Here is an 18,072-nt window from a genome sequence, read left to right as displayed (position 1 = left end):
TTCCATTGCAAACTCTTTTGAAAATAATCCCCGCTCGCTGAACGCGCCTTCGCACACTTTGCTCCGATGGGAAAGTCATTTGGAATATTTCGCTCGACCCCTGGCGTTGTCATTTCCAATTAAGCTGAATAATATTTTGCAGCCCAGGCCACCAATTGAAACAAAACAGCAATTGCGATCCCACCGCGGCGAATGGAAAACGCCAGCGGAGAGAGGACTGGCAGGGAGACGCGGCGTGTTTGACAGGTAAAGTCCGAAATGGAAAACAGCCCAAATTTGCCTGGGCTCGGCACGACAACATTTCCATTCACTAATCAGAGGACGGGACCGGAAAATTAAAGTACGAGATTTCACAGCTGCTTAAAACCTTTTCCGCACGGTAGCGAGCCAGCGGTTCTCCAAAACCTCGACTGGAGGGGGATGGGGGGGGGATTTAGAGAATGCCACAAGCTAACACTGAATTGAGATGCTGACATGTGGACAAATGACCACGAATACGATTAGGTTAGAGAGATACAGGAATTATTTGGGATTCATGAGAACAATTGTTCAAGCGAAAATGAGTTTCTAAAAGAAATCTCTCAAGTGTATCGGAAGCCTAGGATGGAAAGAACGGCTCTTCAACTAACCAGTGAAGGTTTCTCCCTGAGGGTGTCACATGACAAGTGACGAAACACGTCAAGGGCGGAGTCCATGACATCATCATGCCAGATCGGAAGTGAGGTCTCTTAACTTGGTGATACTGATTTCCTGATGCTGTGTATTGAAATAACCCCTGCATGTTATATATCTATGTGCGCAAAATGTCCAATGTGAGTGTATTCCTGTAATTTAAAAAAATAATTGAACTTTTTATTAAAGGAAAAGCGAGACGATGGTCTATTAATGAAACGCGTCAACATCTGCTCCTGCCTTTGTCTGGCTGTAATGTTTTTATCTTCGGATCGCTTGTATTGGTATGCGCTCACTCATCCTCTTCTTTTCAAGTCTACATGGCTTGCGAACCGGATGAGCACCTTTTGTTGGAAAAATAGCCGGCTAGTATCAAGGTGACCGACCTGGAGCGGCGTTTTTAGTTACTAGGCAAGAGGAAGCATTTCCTCAATACAAAACAAAAAGAAAGCACACAGGATACAGGTAACAAACTGTCAAATGTGTCTAACATCACTGAGACAATACCATACAGGTACTTAGTGCTAACGCGTTTCGAGTGCTACCAAACCTTACACAGCACCTGTGTATAAGATTGGGTACTATAGTGTATGCTGACTGCAGTCGTGGGGGTGGAGTTAAGTGACCATATACTGTAGCTATCCAACATTATCCAGCCCCTCATGTACTATAGTGTATACCCCCACCAACAATAAAGGGGCCGCATGTGATCCTGACTCACCTAATCCCATCAGTGTTATATGCGGGTTTAGTTCCCCCCCAAAGCCCATAGAGCATGGCTGCTCAACCTGCATCCCTCCAGCTGTTGCAAAACTACAAAGAGGCATTACAAGGCTGACCGTTCCAAGCATGACTCCCAAAGGCAGAGGCATGATGGAACTTGTAGTTCCGCAACAGCTGGAGGGCCCACAGGTTGAGCACCTATGCCATAGAGCAGGGGTAGGCAACCTCGGCACTCCAACTGTGGTGAAACTACAAATCCCATCATGCCTCTGCCTCTGGGAGTCATGCCTGGGATTGTTAGGGTCTTGCAATGTCTCATGGGACTTGTAGTTTCAAAACAGCTGGAGGGCCGAGGTTGCCTACCCATGCCGTATAGTGTGGGTGGCATACATATAGTACGCCTGCAGTGTATCCAACCTGAGCCAGTGCTTGGTATGCTATTCACATTCTGGAGGCATGGAGGGGTGGAGTTAAAGAGAAGCTTTGATCCCCCCGTGATTTGGACCTGCCCCCCCCCCCAACTCCCTCACCCCAACCAGCGCCATTATGTTTAAAAATCTGGCACATGTGCAACTGTGCCGAAGGGCTCTTCTCAACCTTTAGAACCCTGCGACACAGCTGTACACATGCGGAGAAGCCTCTGACCGCATAACTTTGTCATCTTCAAGCATACGCAGGGAAACGCCAGCGCATGCGCAGACATGCCACGTCTCTGGTTGATCTCAAATTCCTGTGCCACGTCTGCACACATGTGTAATCCGCCGACACGCAAGCCAGTGGAGATCACCTTCGCCTAGGCAGAAACTAAAAGTGTCAAAAACACTTTTTTTATAATCCAATTGTGGAATAAGGAGGGAGATGCAAGTTAGTTGCCTAAAATGGGTGAAGATCTTTGTCACGGAACGTCCCACACTCCGCTTGAGTGCTTCCGTCAGTATACCGCTTCCTAAGTTCTGGAACACGAGTCCAATGGATCTGGCTATAGGAACCCCCAAGAATTGACAACACCAGTCTTGGAGTACATCAGAACTAACTCTTTATTTGAGATCTCACACACATTTATACAGCAGGTTGACCCAAAGCTAACCTAATTAACATGAGCTAATTTACTATAAAAGACCAGATGACAGACTTGTGGGCACCGAGCTTCACACAGTAGTATAAACACAATAGCTGGAGCTAATTACAATTAACAATACAAACAATCTCCCCCCTCCTCAGCCTAGACTGTTCGTCTCCTAGCCAGTGCTGGTGGCTAATGTGATCAGCTCATTCAATTAACACACATTACCATAAACATCAACACAGGGTCAATTAGAACAAACAATGAGTTGAATACCCTTAGAACCTAGACTAAACCTATTTACATTAAACACATTATAGCTGACATCAGACAGGTGAGTGGAGTTGATGACATTAGCATCTTCTCACAGTATGAGCCCCAACAGTATGGCTCAGTCACTATTGCTACTATGGCAAATGCAGGGTCCCCAGAGTCTGTGTGTTTTGGGGGGACATGGAGCTGAATCCAAAGTAACACCAACCCCAGGGTCCCCAGGCATACAGCTCACAGAGAGCACCATTTCCCCAAATGCCAGGGCCCATAATCTGTTGGCAAGAGGCTAGCGTTCAGCCCCCTCCAATAGCCTCTGTCTCGGGTGAGTCTGTCACAATCTTCTTTAGGCTGGTATATAACACTGGCGGGTTAAGTGAGTCGTTGTCACGCATGACCCCCATATTGCCGGTGGTTGACATACACTATAGTACACCAGCCGCTGGATAAAGTTGGGTAGCTCTGAAGAAGAGGGGGGTCGCCCTCGAAACTCATCACTACTAAGTACCTGTATGGTAGTGAGTTGGGTAGCTCTGAAGAAGAGGGGGTCGCCCTCGAAACTCATCACTACTAAGTACCTGTATGGTAGTGAGTTGGGTAGCTCTGAAGAAGAGGGGGTCACCCTCAAAACTCATCACTACTAAGTACCTGTATGGTAGTGAGTTGGGTAGCTCTGAAGAAGGGGTCACCCTCGAAACTCATCACTACTAAGTACCTGTATGGTTGTGACTAAGCGGATTCAACAGTTTGTCACCTAAATCCGGTGCACTGAGTGGGTCTCCACCTAGACCAGCTTTTCTCAACACAGAGGAACCCTTGAAATAACTTTCTCTTAGAACCTCTGCTAAAAATGACTACAGCTCATAATATCATAATACATTAGTGTGATGGTCGGGGGGATGCTCCTTACACTTGTGGTCATTGGGAACAATTACCCCCCTTACAGATAGTTAAAAAGATCAATGGTGTCATTGGGAACTTTTCTGAGTGGCAGAAATTGCTCAAGGAACCGCTAGCAACCTCTGGAGGAACTCTGAGGGTTCCATGGAAGCCTGGTTGAGAAACCCTGACCTAGATGGATGGGATGTTTTAGATGTTTTCTGCCAAGCACCTTTGTGCCTATAAGAGAATTCCTCAGGGGCGTACATACAGAGGTCGTAATTGTGACGGGGCCCCCTGTACGCCTGTGTAGCACCCTCTAGAGCTCCTACGGGGGTACTGCTACACCCGGATAGGAGGGGCAGCATGTAGAGCAACTGATCACCTCCATATTCCTCCTGCAGCCTTTCAGCGGCTGCAGCAGGAAAATAGTGAGGATTGGTTCCTCTACATACCGCCCAGCCGTCCCTTCTATCCACCTCCTACTGTGATTGGCTCCTATGCTCTACCCTGGCCCCGCCCCATATCCCACATAGCACTGCTGGGTTCCCCCCTCCCATCGGCTGCTGTGGGAGATGCTTTTAGGAGGAAGAGCAGGGAAGGGGCTGGTAAATGCGCCATTTACCAGCCCCTTTCTTGTCTTAAAACGGAACTTCAGTCATTTTTTTCATCTTTCCATCTATTAAATCTTCTGCTCTTGTTGTTGTTGTTTTATCTTTGGATAGTAAAACATTTTTTTTTTCTGCCAGTAAATCCCTTATACAGCCCACTTCCTGTTTCCTGTCTGGTCATTAGCCTAGGCTTATGACATCATGTACAGCTCTCTCTCTCACTCTGAGAGTTTGCCAGGAAGGGAGAGGGGATGAGTCATAAGAGGGCCAATGAGAGCTGCAGAGCTGGAGGTGTTCCTCTGTGTAAATCCAAGAACTGAACAGGCAGCAGCTTCAGCTGCCCACAGTTAAAATGGCTGCAGCCAGACTCAGTGGAGGGAGATTTCTGCAGCATATTTGGCAAGTACAGAATCACAGTATGTATAAAATAATATGCAAAGTGGTTGGAGGGAAGCTTCAGAATGGCAAAGAGGTTTTTATTACAAATCATGTGAGAAGACGGCAGTTCCTCTTTAATGAATAGAGTCAGTGATCTGTACCGATCACTGACTCTGTTCATTCATAACTGAGGCATAGTAAACGGTGAGACACAGTAAACTGTTTTCTATGCTTCAGTGTGTGAATAAACAGGAAACTCTGTACAGAGCTATTCATTCTGTGTTGCAGAGGCTGCAGAGATGGAGATTAAGGCTCTGATTCCACTACTGTGAGTTGTTGTGCGACTTGACACACGTGAAGTCGCATGACAAGTCAAATCCGGCACCAGAGGTCACAAAGGCTGCACTTGTGACTGGGCCCTGGCATTCCGCCACCATGGGGGGGGCCCGATCGGGGGTCTCTTTAGGGTTTCTTGCACCTGAGCCCTGAAGGTTCTAGTTACACCTCTGGAATTCCTAATAAAGTTTTAATGAAGATATTACACAAGGACGGCTGAGGAAATGCTTCCTTTTGCCTGCAGCAGACTGATGACATCATCTCAGCCTAGACAAAGTCACTGAACTGGAGCACAAGATAAAAGATGATAAAAAAGTGAAGCTTGTAAGAAAAAAACAAAACTGTTGTACATTGTGACATATCTGGAATTTATTCATGAAGACTTGTAAAATTCTTGATAGGTCCACTTTAACATGTTACGAGCCTCGGGTGATCTCTAACGGCTGTTCTTATGGCATAAAGGAAAGTCATATGTGAGTTATGGGGCTTTTCATATTCAATTCAAACTATTACTTTGGCTCTAATGGTCCATAAAGAGCTCTGCATAAAACTCTGCCAGTTATCATTGACTTCCAGGAAATTGAAGACTTCTTTACCTCTCCTGACTTCTATCCAATAAGCAGACACCGTGACGTCCAATAAAATGTCTCCTTTATTCCCAGGCAGAGGAGCGAGGAAATCATCATAGAGAGCGCTCCACTCTCCCGGAGTCAGTGTGTTTTCCAAGCCGTGAATTCATTTCAATGTCAGTCCTTCCTGTTTGCCCCCAAATGTCTGGGTTCAGGTGATCCCCCCCAAATGTTTGGGTTCAGGTGATCCCCCCCAAATGTTTGGGTTCAGGTGATTCCCCCCCAAATGTCTGGGTTCAGGTGATTTCCCCCCCCCCAAATGTCTGGGTTCAGGTGATCCCTCCCCCCCCAAATGTCTGGGTTCAGGTGATCCCCCCAAATGTCTGGGTTCAGGTGATTCCCGCCCAAATGTCTGGGTTCAGGTGATTCCCCCCCAAATGTCTGGGTTCAGGTGATCCCCCCCAAATGTCTGGGTTCAGGCAATTCCCCCCCCCCCCAAATGTCTGGGTTCAGGTGATTCCCCCCCAAATGTCTGGGTTCAGGTGATTTCCCCCCCCCCCCAAATGTCTGGGTTCAGGTGATTCCCCCCCAAATGTCTGGGTTCAGGTGATCCCCCCCAAATGTCTGGGCTCAGGTGATTTCCCCCCCCAAATGTCTGGGTTCAGGTGATTTCCCCCCCCCAAATGTCTGGGTTCAGGTGATTCCCCCCCAAATGTCTGGGTTCAGGTGATTCCCCCCCAAATGTCTGGGTTCAGATGACCCCCCCCAATGTCTGGGCTCAGGTGATTCCCCCCCCCCCAAATGTCTGGGCTCAGGTGATTTCCCCCCCCAAATGTCTGGGTTCAGGTGATTCCCCCCCCAAATGTCTGGGTTCAGGTGATTCCCCCCCCAAATGTCTGGGTTCAGGTGATTCCCCCCCCAAATGTCTGGGTTCAGGTGATTCCCCCCCCAAATGTCTGGGTTCAGGTGATCCCCCCCCCCAAATGTCTGTGTTCAGGTGATTTCCCACCAAATGTCTGGGTTCAGGTGATCCTCCCAAATGTCCGGGTTCAGTTGATCCCCCCCAAATGTCTGGGTTCAGGTGATTTCCCCCCCCCAAATGTCTGGGTTCAGGTGATTCCCCCCAAATGTCTGGGTTCAGGTGATTCCCCCCCCAAATGTCTGGGTTCAGGTGATCCCCCCCCCAAATGTCTGGGTTCAGGTGATCCCCCCAAATGTCTGGGTTCAGGTGATTCCCCCCAAATGTCTGGGTTCAGTTGATCCCCCCCAAATGTCTGGGTTCAGGTGATTTCCCCCCCCCCAAATGTCTGGGTTCAGGTGATTCCAGTGAAAGGGACTGTGGATATCATACAATGCAAAGACATCTAAAGCTGAAGTTTAATCTGCTTATTGCCTTCCCTGGTTCCTCCTCATCAACACATTGTGAGGCTGAAGGATTTTTTACCTTCATGTATGAAGGAAGTTCTCAGTCTTCTGTGGTAAATGACAGCCCAATTCACTGGAAAACTGAGGACATCTAGTGGTTGAAAAGACTTACTGCAAGACGACTCCAGAGATGATGTCAGTATTGCAGCATGGGGCAGCTTCTTTTTTCCCCCTTTTAATTAACCTAAAGCTGGTCTTCAACTCTTTCCGACTACCTACATCGGCTTTCAACCTGAACTCCAAAAATGACATTTCAAAGTTAAAGTGGTTGTAATCCTCAGACGTGTAATAACATATCCCTCTATAGTGTGTACTTGTCTCAATCCAGAGCTTGGGGAGCACTGAGAACTGAGCGATCAGCGGTGTTTGATCGCTTGGTTTTCAGCCTTAGAGCCGGCGGGGGACCAATGCTTTTAAATGCCATTTTTATCTAGGGTACCATTAAAAAGCACTTTTACTCAGCGTATCCCTCACTCTGAGGTCTGGGAGGGTCCTTGGCATCCTCACTTACAATGTAGACCTTCTGGTACTGCGTTGTATGTGATGATGTCAGAGTGTCTGGGACTGGCTGAAGAAAGGGGCAAACCCTGCAGGATCGAGGGGCAGAGGAAGTAAAACTACTTTTTAAATGACAAAAATAAGCATTTTCCTCTTGCAGTGTGAGGGGGGGGGCCCCACTACAGGGATATGAAGGCAAGAAATATGTCCCGGGTACACCAGGGAACTCCATAAAAAGGTCCAGCGCTTTATTGATTGATCACATCACAGCAGAAGATAGAGATGTTTCGGAGCCACACAGGACCCCTTCATCAGGCATGTGACTAGAGATGGTGACTGGTGATGGTGACTAGTGATGGTGACTGGTGATGGTGACTAGAGATGGTGACTAGTGATGGTGACTAGTGATGGTGACTGGTGATGGTGACTGGTGATGGTGACTAGTGATGGTGACTGGTGATGGTGACTGGTGATGGTGACTAGAGATGGTGACTAGTGATGGTGACTAGTGATGGTGACTGGTGATGGTGACTAGAGATGGTGACTAGTGATGGTGACTAGTGATGGTGACTGGTGATGGTGACTGGTGATGGTGACTAGTGATGGTGACTGGTGATGGTGACTGGTGATGGTGACTAGAGATGGTGACTAGTGATGGTGACTAGTGATGGTGACTGGTGATGGTGACTAGAGATGGTGACTAGTGATGGTGACTAGTGATGGTGACTGGTGATGGTGACTAGTGATGGTGACTGGTGATGGTGACTAGAGATGGTGACTAGTGATGGTGACTAGTGATGGTGACTGGTGATGGTGACTAGTGATGGTGACTGGTGATGGTGACTGGTGATGGTGACTGGTGATGGTGACTAGAGATGGTGACTAGAGATGGTGACTAGTGATGGTGACTAGTGATGGTGACTGGTGATGGTGACTGGTGATGGTGACTAGTGATGGTGACTAGTGATGGTGACATCCCTGATGAAGGGGTCCCGCATGGCTCAGAAACATCTCTATCTTCTGCTGTGATGTGTTCAATCAATAAAGCGCTGGACCTTTTTATGGAGTTCCTCGAAGATCTTCCAGTCTCCAGCAGGTGGTCACTACAGCACCCTCTCACTCTTCAGCCCTGTGTGTTGGTATACAGTGGGGGGATAATGATCGTCTCCCCTGCAGATTATGTAAGTTTTGCCCACTTACAAAGAAATGAAGGGTCTATCATTTTTATCATAGGTGTATTTTATATGATAGAGACAGAATATCAACCAAAAATCCAGAAAAATCACACAATACAAATGTTATAAATGGAGTTGCAGTTCAGTGAGTAGAATAAGTATTTGATCCCCAAGCAAAACATGACTTAGTAGTTGGTGGAGAAACCCTTGTTGGCGATCACAGAGGTCAGACGTTTCTTGTGGTTGGTGACCAGGTTTGCACACATCTCAGGAGGGATTTTGGTCCACTCTTCTTTACAGATCTTCTCTAAACCCTTAAGGTTTCTTGGCTGTCTCTTGGCAACTCGAAGTTTCATCTCCCTCCATAAATTTTCTATAGGATTAAGATCTGGAGACTGGCTAGGGCACTTCATGACCTTAATATGCTTCTTCTTGAGCCACTCCTTTGTTGCCTTGGCAGTATGTTTTGAGTCATTGTCATGATGAAGACCCATCCATGACCCATCTTCAGGGAAGAAGGTTCTCATCCAAGATTTTACAATACATGGTCCCGTCCATTGGTCCTTCAATGTGGCAAAGTTGGCCTGGACCTTTAGCAGAGAAACAGCCCCAAATCATCATGTTTCCACCTCCGTGTGTGACTGTAGGGATGATCTGTGACTGTAGGAATGGTGTTCTTGGGGTCATAGTCACTATTTTTTCCTTTTCAAACGCAGGTCGAGTTAATGACAAAGAGCTGAATTTTGGTCTCATCTGACCACAGAACTTTCTCCTACTCCTTCTCTGAATCATTTAGATGTCCACTGGCAGACTTCAGACGTTCCTGTACATGTGTCTTCTTGCGGGGAGGGAATTTATGGGCTCTGCAGGATTTCAATCCATGGCGGTGTATTGTGTCACCAATGGTTTGTTTGGTGATTGTGGTCCCAACTGCCTTGAGATCATTCACAAGCTCCTCCCGTGTAGTTCTGGGCTGACCCCTCACTTTTCTCATGACCATCCTCACCCCATGAGGAGAAACCTTCCATGGAGCTCCAGACCGAGGATGATTGATGGTTATTTTGTATTTCTTCCATCTGCAAATAATCGTTTCAGCAGTTGTCTCCTTCTCACCAAGCTTCTTGCTGATGGTCTTGTAGCCCATTCCAGCCTTGTGCAGGTCTACAATCTTCTCCCTGATGTCCTCTGACAGCTCTTTGGTCTTCCCCATGATGGTGAGGATTGGATGGAAGAAAGAGATTCTGTGGACAGGTGTCTTCTATACACATAACGAGTTGTCGTTAGGAGAACCTTCTTACATTGACAGGACTAATCTGTGTACCACATGAGCACCTCCTGTAGTGTCTGTGTATACTCCATATATATACTATATTCACTCTCTATATACTCCATATATACCCCCATATTCACTATACACACTCTATATATACTCCATATATACTATATACACTCTCTATATACTCCATATATATATATATATACCACATGAGCACCTACTGTAGTGTCTGTGTATACTCCACATATACTATATACACTCTCTATATACTCCATATATATACCACATGAGCACCTACTGTAGCCAGTCTGTGGGGGGCAGAATTATTGTTGGTTGGTGGGGGGGCAAATACTTATTTTACTCCATTTATAACATTTGTATTGTGTGTTTTCTGGATTTTTGGTTGATATTTTGTCTCTATCATATAAAATACACCTATGATAAAAATGATAGACCCTTCATTTCTTTGTAAGTGGGCAAAACCTACACAATCTGCGGGGGAGACGATCATTATTCTCCCCCCACTGTATTGTCTTGGCTTCCCTACAAGGTAGGTTAGAGTTTTCCCCAGACTCTTTTAAACTTTTAAGTCACAGCCAGGCTTCCTTATTGAGCGCGGTGAGGAGACCCCCCGAGGCATTGATTAGAACGCGCTATCAATCTGTAACCCCTCCAACTAGAGGCAGAGAACCGGATTAGGAAAAATAAACTTCTGGGACCAATCCGTCCCGCTCACATATTTCACATCTAAAAAGGATAAAAAGCAAAAAGGAGAGATTAACGTCTTTCCCGATTAGAGGGGCTCAAGGAAAACGCCAAATAATCATCTGATTCTTCTGATACTCAACACTCACCCCTCCGTCAGAACCTCCGAGAGAGAAGCCGGCTTCAGCCACCCTGCAGGAATAACAGAGACAGTAATCAGATCTCAGAGGGAGGAATGGGAAGCAGACAGCGGCTGGACAGAGGTGGGATTCAGCAGCCAACGTGCCAGGCGGGTTTATGTATAGAAGGGCTGGAGGATCAAACAAGCTCTGAAGCTACAAGACACCCAGCGGGGTGGAAGATGTCTGCGGAGAGCAGAAGTGTCAGGGGGGGTTTTGTTTGGGTTGGGGGGATTTTGGGGCGGATGGGACTGGCTGGGCTCCTGCAGCTCTCACAACTTTCTAAAATGTAGACAAATCAAAAGTGGTGAAAGAACCCGCTAGAAGAATCTTTTATATTAAAAACGCTAAAAGTTCTCAATTACAAAAAATATCTTGGAGGACCATTAAAGAAGAATTCCAGGCATAGAAATGTTTACACGAGTCCAGCTTAGACCAATAACTATGTACTGTATGAGCCGTACCTGGCCAATGCCCTTGGAAGCTGGCCTGTATTAGACACTGCTACTACACCGCTACTACCCCGCTACAACACAGCTACTACACCGCTACTACACCACTACTACATCGCTACTACACCGCTACTACACCGCTACTACCCCGCTACAACACAGCTACTACACCTCTACAACACAGCTACTATACCTCTACAACACAGCTACTACACCGCTACTACACAGCTACTACACAGCTACTACACCGATACTACACAGCTACTACACCTCTACAACACAGCTACTACACCACTACAACACAGCTACTACACTGCTACTACCCCGCTACAACACAGCTACTACACCGCTACAACACACCTACTACACCACTACTACACCGCTACAACACACCTACTACACCACTACTACACCGCTACAACACAGCTACTACACTGCTACTACCCCGCTACAACACAGCTACTACACCGCTACAACACACCTACTACACCACTACAACACAGCTACTACACAGCTACTACACCGCTACAACACAGCTACTACACAGCTACTACACCGCTACAACACAGCTACTACACCGCTACTACACCGCTACTACACAGCTACAACACAGCTACAACACAGCTACTACACCGCTACAACACAGCTACTACACCGCTACAACACAGCTACTACACCGCTACAACACAGCTACTACACTGCTACTATACAGCTACTATACAGCTACTACACCGCTACAACACAGCTACTACACCGCTACGACACTCTACTACACAGCTACTACTGTGATTTCCACTTGGTTCCAGGTCCCTTGTTGCATTATGAATACAGGAGGACGGCCATTCAGCCTGGGTACAAATTAATACTTTGCATTTTCTAAATGAATGCAAAGTGTTCTCTGCAGTGGGAGAGCGTGACGTCACCACCCAGCCTCATCCAATCAGCGAAGGCGTTGCATTCATTCAGAAATGCCAAGTATTCTTCTAAATGGTGCCGGTGCCAAGCAGTAGACTTCCTGTATTCACAATGCATCAGGCTGGCCACCCAGCACAGACCCAGAAGCTAGGTGAGATCACTGTAGTAGCGGTGTAGTAGCTATGTAGTAGCTATGTAGTAGCGGTGTAGTAGCTGTGTAGTAGCTGTGTAGTAGCGGTGTAGTAGCGGTGCCCCTACTTCAGTAATTTACAGCTTCCAGGAGCATCAGCCGGGTATTGATCATACAAAGTTACATCAGCCCAAGCTAAACAATTGCAACTATTTAGCAATATACCAAACCTGGAATTCTTCTTTAACCACTTCAGCTCCAGAAGATTTACCCCCCTTCATGACCAGGCCATTTTTTCCGATATGCACAGGGGCCAGTCATCCCACACAGGATCGGGCCAGACGTTGTAAGCTGAGCTGCGCATGCACAGGGGCCAGTCATCCCGGCACACAGGATCGAGCCAGACGTAAGCTGAGCTGCGCATGCACAGCTTAGCTTATAGTCAGGGGATACTGTGATAAGGCAGGTAGGTATACATTATGGCAGAAGAGATATCGCCATCTCCTTTGCAATAAAAATCCTGCTTGCTCGCAGAACGAATAAAGGGCGATGTTATTTAGCGTCTTTTATATCGGTCAGGAATTCAGCTCTTTAGGGAAACCCCCTTTGCTGCGTCTGAGAATGTTCAGCTATTACCTTTGTGAGGATTAATCCCAGCACAAGATTGCCCCCCCTCCCCCGATCTTAATACAAATCATGTTAGTTTAGGTGTCTCGGCGTTTAGAAGAGCGGCCTGGCCTGACGTGTTGAGCATTCAGAGCGGATTAACCAGAAAGAATTGGTCATAGATGACAAGACCTGCCTGCCGGAACAATCCTTCAACTCCATTTGATTTGAATTGCTCTTTATTTGACAAGCTGTCCTCCTGGGTGCGGGATGACGTCATCCGACCCACCCAGCAAAATGATTGGCTCCATAGTGTGTCTCAATTGCTCCATGTGTCCAACAAGAAAGGATTACGGGAAAAGTCAACCCCCCCCCTTAGTTACATAGTTAGTCTGGTTGAAGAAAAGACACAAGTCCACCCAGTTCAACCAACAGAGGAAAAAAACCACATAAATAGAAAACCTCCATATATATATATATATATAATCCTATAGACACAGATGATCCAGAGGAAGGCAAAAAAAACAACCAATAAAGCACCATCCAATTTGCTGCATCATTGGTGTCAGTGGGAGGAATAGTGTCCCATCATTGGTGTCAGTGGGAGGAATAGTGTCCCATCATTGGTATCAGTGGGAGGAATAGTGTCCCATCATTGGTGTCAGTGGGAGGAATAGTGTCCCATCATTGGTATCAGTGGGAGGAATAGTGTCCCATTGTTGGTGTCAGTGGGAGGAATAGTGTCCCATCATTGGTGTCAGTGGGAGGAATAGTGCCCCATCATTGGTATCAGTGGGAGGAATAGTGTCCCATCATTAGTGTCAGTGGGAGGAATAGTGTCCCATCATTGGTATCAGTGGGAGGAATAGTGTCCCATCATTGGTATCAGTGGGAGGAATAGTGTCCCATCATTGGTGTCAGTGGGAGGAATAGTGTCCCATCATTGGTATCAGTGGGAGGAATAGTGTCCCATCATTGGTATCAGTGGGAGGAATAGTGTCCCATCATTGGTATCAGTGGGAGGAATAGTGCCCCATCATTGGTATCAGTGGGAGGAATAGTGTCCCATCATTGGTATCAGTGGGAGGAATAGTGTCCCATCATTGGTATCAGTGGGAGGAATAGTGTCCCATCATTGGTGTCAGTGGGAGGAATAGTGTCCCATCATTGGTGTAAGTGGGAGGAATAGTGCCCCATCATTGGTGTCAGTGGGAGGAATAGTGTCCCATCATTGGTATCAGTGGGAGGAATAGTACCCCATCATTGGTATCAGTGGGAGGAATAGTGCCCCATCATTGGTATCAGTGGGAGGAATAGTGTCCCATCATTGGTATCAGTGGGAGGAATAGTGTCCCATCATTGGTATCAGTGGGAGGAATAGTGCCCCATCATTGGTGTCAGTGGGAGGAATAGTGTCCCATCATTGGTATCAGTGGGAGGAATAGTGTCCCATCATTGGTGTCAGTGGGAGGAATAGTGCCCCATCATTGGTGTCAGTGGGAGGAATAGTGCCCCATCATTGGTATCAGTGGGAGGAATAGTGCCCCATCATTGGTATCAGTGGGAGGAATAGTGCCCCATCATTGGTATCAGTGGGAGGAATAGTGCCCCATCATTGGTGTCAGTGGGAGGAATAGTGTCCCATCATTGGTGTCAGTGGGAGGAATAGTGTCCCATCATTGGTATCAGTGGGAGGAATAGTGCCCCATCATTGGTATCAGTGGGAGGAATAGTGCCCCATCATTGGTATCAGTGGGAGGAATAGTGCCCCATCATTGGTGTCAGTGGGAGGAATAGTGCCCCATCATTGGTATCAGTGGGAGGAATAGTGCCCCATCATTGGTATCAGTGGGAGGAATAGTGCCCCATCATTGGTATCAGTGGGAGGAATAGTGTCCCATCATTGGTATCAGTGGGAGGAATAGTGCCCCATCATTGGTATCAGTGGGAGGAATAGTGCCCCATCATTGGTATCAGTGGGAGGAATAGTGCCCCATCATTGGTGTCAGTGGGAGGAATAGTGCCCCATCATTGGTGTCAGTGGGAGGAATAGTGTCCCATCATTGGTATCAGTGGGAGGAATAGTGTCCCATTTTTGCTGATAATGGGGGTAAAAACTGCCCCAGGGCTGGATAAAAGCAAAGGGCCACATGCGGTCCCCGGGTCTTGGATTTGTCTATAGGAAGGACGAGCCTCTTATTTGTATGAATTTGTCCTTCTCTCTCTCTCTCTCTCTCTCATTCTCTCTCTCTCTCCTTCTCTCTCCTTCTCTCTCTCTCCTTCTCTCTCTCTCTCTCTCCTTCTCTCTCTCTCTCTCTCTCTCTCCTTCTCTCTCTCTCTCTCTCTCTCATTCTCTCTCTCTCTCCTTCTCTCTCTCTCTCTCCTTCTCTCTCGTTCTCTCTCTCTCCTTCTCTCTCTCTCTCCTTCTCTCTCTCTCTCTCCTTCTCTCTCTCTCTCTCCTTCTCTCTCTCTCTCTCTCCTTCTCTCTCTCTCTCTCCTTCTCTCTCTCTCTCTCCTTCTCTCTCTCTCTCTCTCTCCCCTCTCTCTCTCTCTCTCATTCTCTCTCTCTCTCCTTCTCTCTCTCTCTCTCCTTCTCTCTCTCTCTCTCTCCTTCTCTCTCTCTCTCTCTCTCTCTCTCTCTCTCAGGACTCATCACTCTGACTTGTGACAAGAGACATTTAATCACTTTACAAGGAAATGTTACCTCAGCAATCTCTTGGCTTCCTGCGGAGATATCACGGCGTCTGTCACGGCTCGGCCGCACTTCAGAGGGGTGCACCCTGCAAAACCAAGAGAAAAAAAAAAAACGAATTCCATTTCAAAGCCTTTCAGATAAGCAATTATTTAATCAAGTACAGCGGAACCCGCAGCGCGAGAGCTCCAACTCTCCTTGACCTCCTGGATGATTTAAGAATAACCTTTCATTCCATGAAATAAACCTGGTGATGGCGGAACCCACTTTATCGATAATTACAGAGCCCACGGGGGGGGGGGGGGGGGGCACAGAGGACCCCCCCCCACTTATCTCTGTAGTACTCAAATCTCTCTCTGTACTTCCACTTTTACTTTCCTGGCAGACAATCAAAGAATACATATTTAGACCGCGCGTGCGTGGTGGGAAAACAAGGAGCTGAAATAATCATTTTCGGGGGGGGTCCAAATCTGAATCGTGTTAAACTACGAAAAGAATAAAACTTGGAATTAAAGGGCCACTAACCAACATTCATGGAATAGTTTGCATAAAAGTAAAAAAAAAATTTTTGCAGCTCACCAATTCTTAGATGTGACGGCTGCATTCCTTTTGTTTTTTAGGCTTTCTTTCTTTAATTTATACCTGATTATCCGGCCCGTAAGTCTGTTGTTTTTTTAAAAAAAAAAACAGAACAAGCTGCAGATGTAGCAGTTAGAGAGATGAGACAAACCATTTACCACTGACAGGGGTGCTTACAATGATCAGGAATAGCGATCTCTCTCTCTACTCCGTGTTACTCCCCCCCCCCCACAGTTAGAAACACCTCCCTAGGGAACACATTATGGCCCTTACACACGATCCGAAAATCGGACAAAAAATACCGATTTCGATGCGATCGTACGATAATCTGATCGTTAACCATTTACGGGCACGCCGCACGCCGATATACGTCCTAACTTTGAAGAGGGGTATCGTTGTAATTGCAGCAGCTAGCATGCCATAACACCGGTATCCTCTTCTTCAGCCGGAGGTCCGCTTTCCGATAATAATGGTCTCTGCGGGGGATTCGCCACAAGATCACTTTTAGTGGCGGCGGGAGAGGGCCCCAACCCCCTTCCCGCCGCGCTCCGGTGCCCTCCACCACTTACCGGAGCCGTCGGCAGTGGTGGAGGCAATTGGATTTTTTCCCTTACCGGGTATGGAGACCAATGAGGTGGAAGATGACCCCCCCCCACCCATCTCCATAACATTGCAGGGCGGAAGCGACGTCAAAACTTCACCTCCGCCCACAGCTCTAAAAGGGCCTTTTTTTTTTTTTAATTACAAAATTTATTTATTTATTTATTTTTATTGCATTTTAGTGTAAATATGAGATGTGAGGTCTTTTTGACCCCCTCCAGATCTCACATTTAAGAGGTCCTGTCATGCTTTTTTTCTATTACAAGGGATGTTTACATGTAGTGTTTTCATGTAATCCTAACACTAACCCCCTTGTAACCCTAATAATGTAATCCTAACACTAACCCCCTTGTAACCCTAATAATGTAATCCTAACACTAACCCTCCCTGTAATCCTAACACAAACCCTCCCTGTAATCCTAACACTAACCCCCTTGTAACCCTAATAATGTAATCCTAACACTAACCCCCTTGTAACCCTAATAATGTAATCCTAACACTAACCCCCTTGTAACCCTAATAATGTAATCCTAACACTAACCCTCCCTGTAATCCTAACACAAACCCTCCCTGTAATCCTAACACTAACCCCCTTGTAATCCTAACACTAACCCCCTTATAACCCTAATAATGTAATCCTAACACTAACCCTCCCTGTAACCCTAATAATGTAATCCTAACACTAACCCTCCCTGTAACCTCAACCGTGTAATCCTAACACTAACCCTCCCTGTAATCCTAACACTAACCCTCCCTGTAATCCTAACATTAACCCCCTTATAACCCTAATAATGTAATCCTAACACTAACCCTCCCTGTAACCCTAATAATGTAATCCTAACACTAACCCGCCCTGTAACCTCAACCGTGTAATCCTAACACTAACCTTCCCTGTAATCCTAACACTAACCCTCCCTGTAATCCTAACACTAACCCTCCCTGTAACCCTAATAATGTAATCCTAACACTAACCCTCCCTGTAACCCTAATAATGTAATCCTAAAATTAACCCTCCCTGTAATCCTAACACTAACCTTCCCTGTAACCTTAATAATGTAATCCTAACACTAACCCTCCCTGTAATCCTAACAATAACACTCCCTGTAACCCTAATAATGTAATCCTAACACTAACCCTCCCTGTAATCCTAACACTAACCTTCCCTGTAATCCTAACACTAACCCTCCCCGTAACCTCAACCATGTAATCCTAACACTAACCTTCCCTGTAACCTCAACCATGTAATCCTAACACAAACCCTCCCTGTAATCCTAACACTAACCCTCCCTGTAATCCTAACACTAACCCTCCCCGTAACCTCAACCATGTAATCCTAACA

At 46.7% G+C, this 18,072-nt stretch overlaps 1 protein-coding gene across 3 annotated transcripts in view; it reads right to left on the bottom strand.

Annotated features, from left to right (window-relative positions):
• The window catches only part of OGFOD3 (2-oxoglutarate and iron dependent oxygenase domain containing 3), a 162,977-nt gene that overhangs the window by 106,717 nt on the left and 38,188 nt on the right, over nucleotides 1-18,072 (bottom strand). For all 3 annotated transcript variants that reach the window (XM_073607013.1, XM_073607011.1, XM_073607012.1), the window contains exons 3-4: nucleotides 15,567-15,642; nucleotides 10,730-10,772 (exon numbers count right to left, since the gene is read on the bottom strand). In XM_073607013.1, the coding sequence (XP_073463114.1) occupies nucleotides 10,730-10,772; nucleotides 15,567-15,642 (119 nt within the window). The remainder of the gene's footprint in view (nucleotides 1-10,729; nucleotides 10,773-15,566; nucleotides 15,643-18,072) is intronic.

Source organism: Aquarana catesbeiana, linkage group LG12 (genome assembly GCF_042186555.1).
Source record: "Aquarana catesbeiana isolate 2022-GZ linkage group LG12, ASM4218655v1, whole genome shotgun sequence".
NCBI lineage: Eukaryota > Metazoa > Chordata > Amphibia > Anura > Ranidae > Aquarana > Aquarana catesbeiana.
Note: the sequence above shows the minus strand (reverse complement) of the source record. Positions and strands in the feature narration are given on the sequence as shown.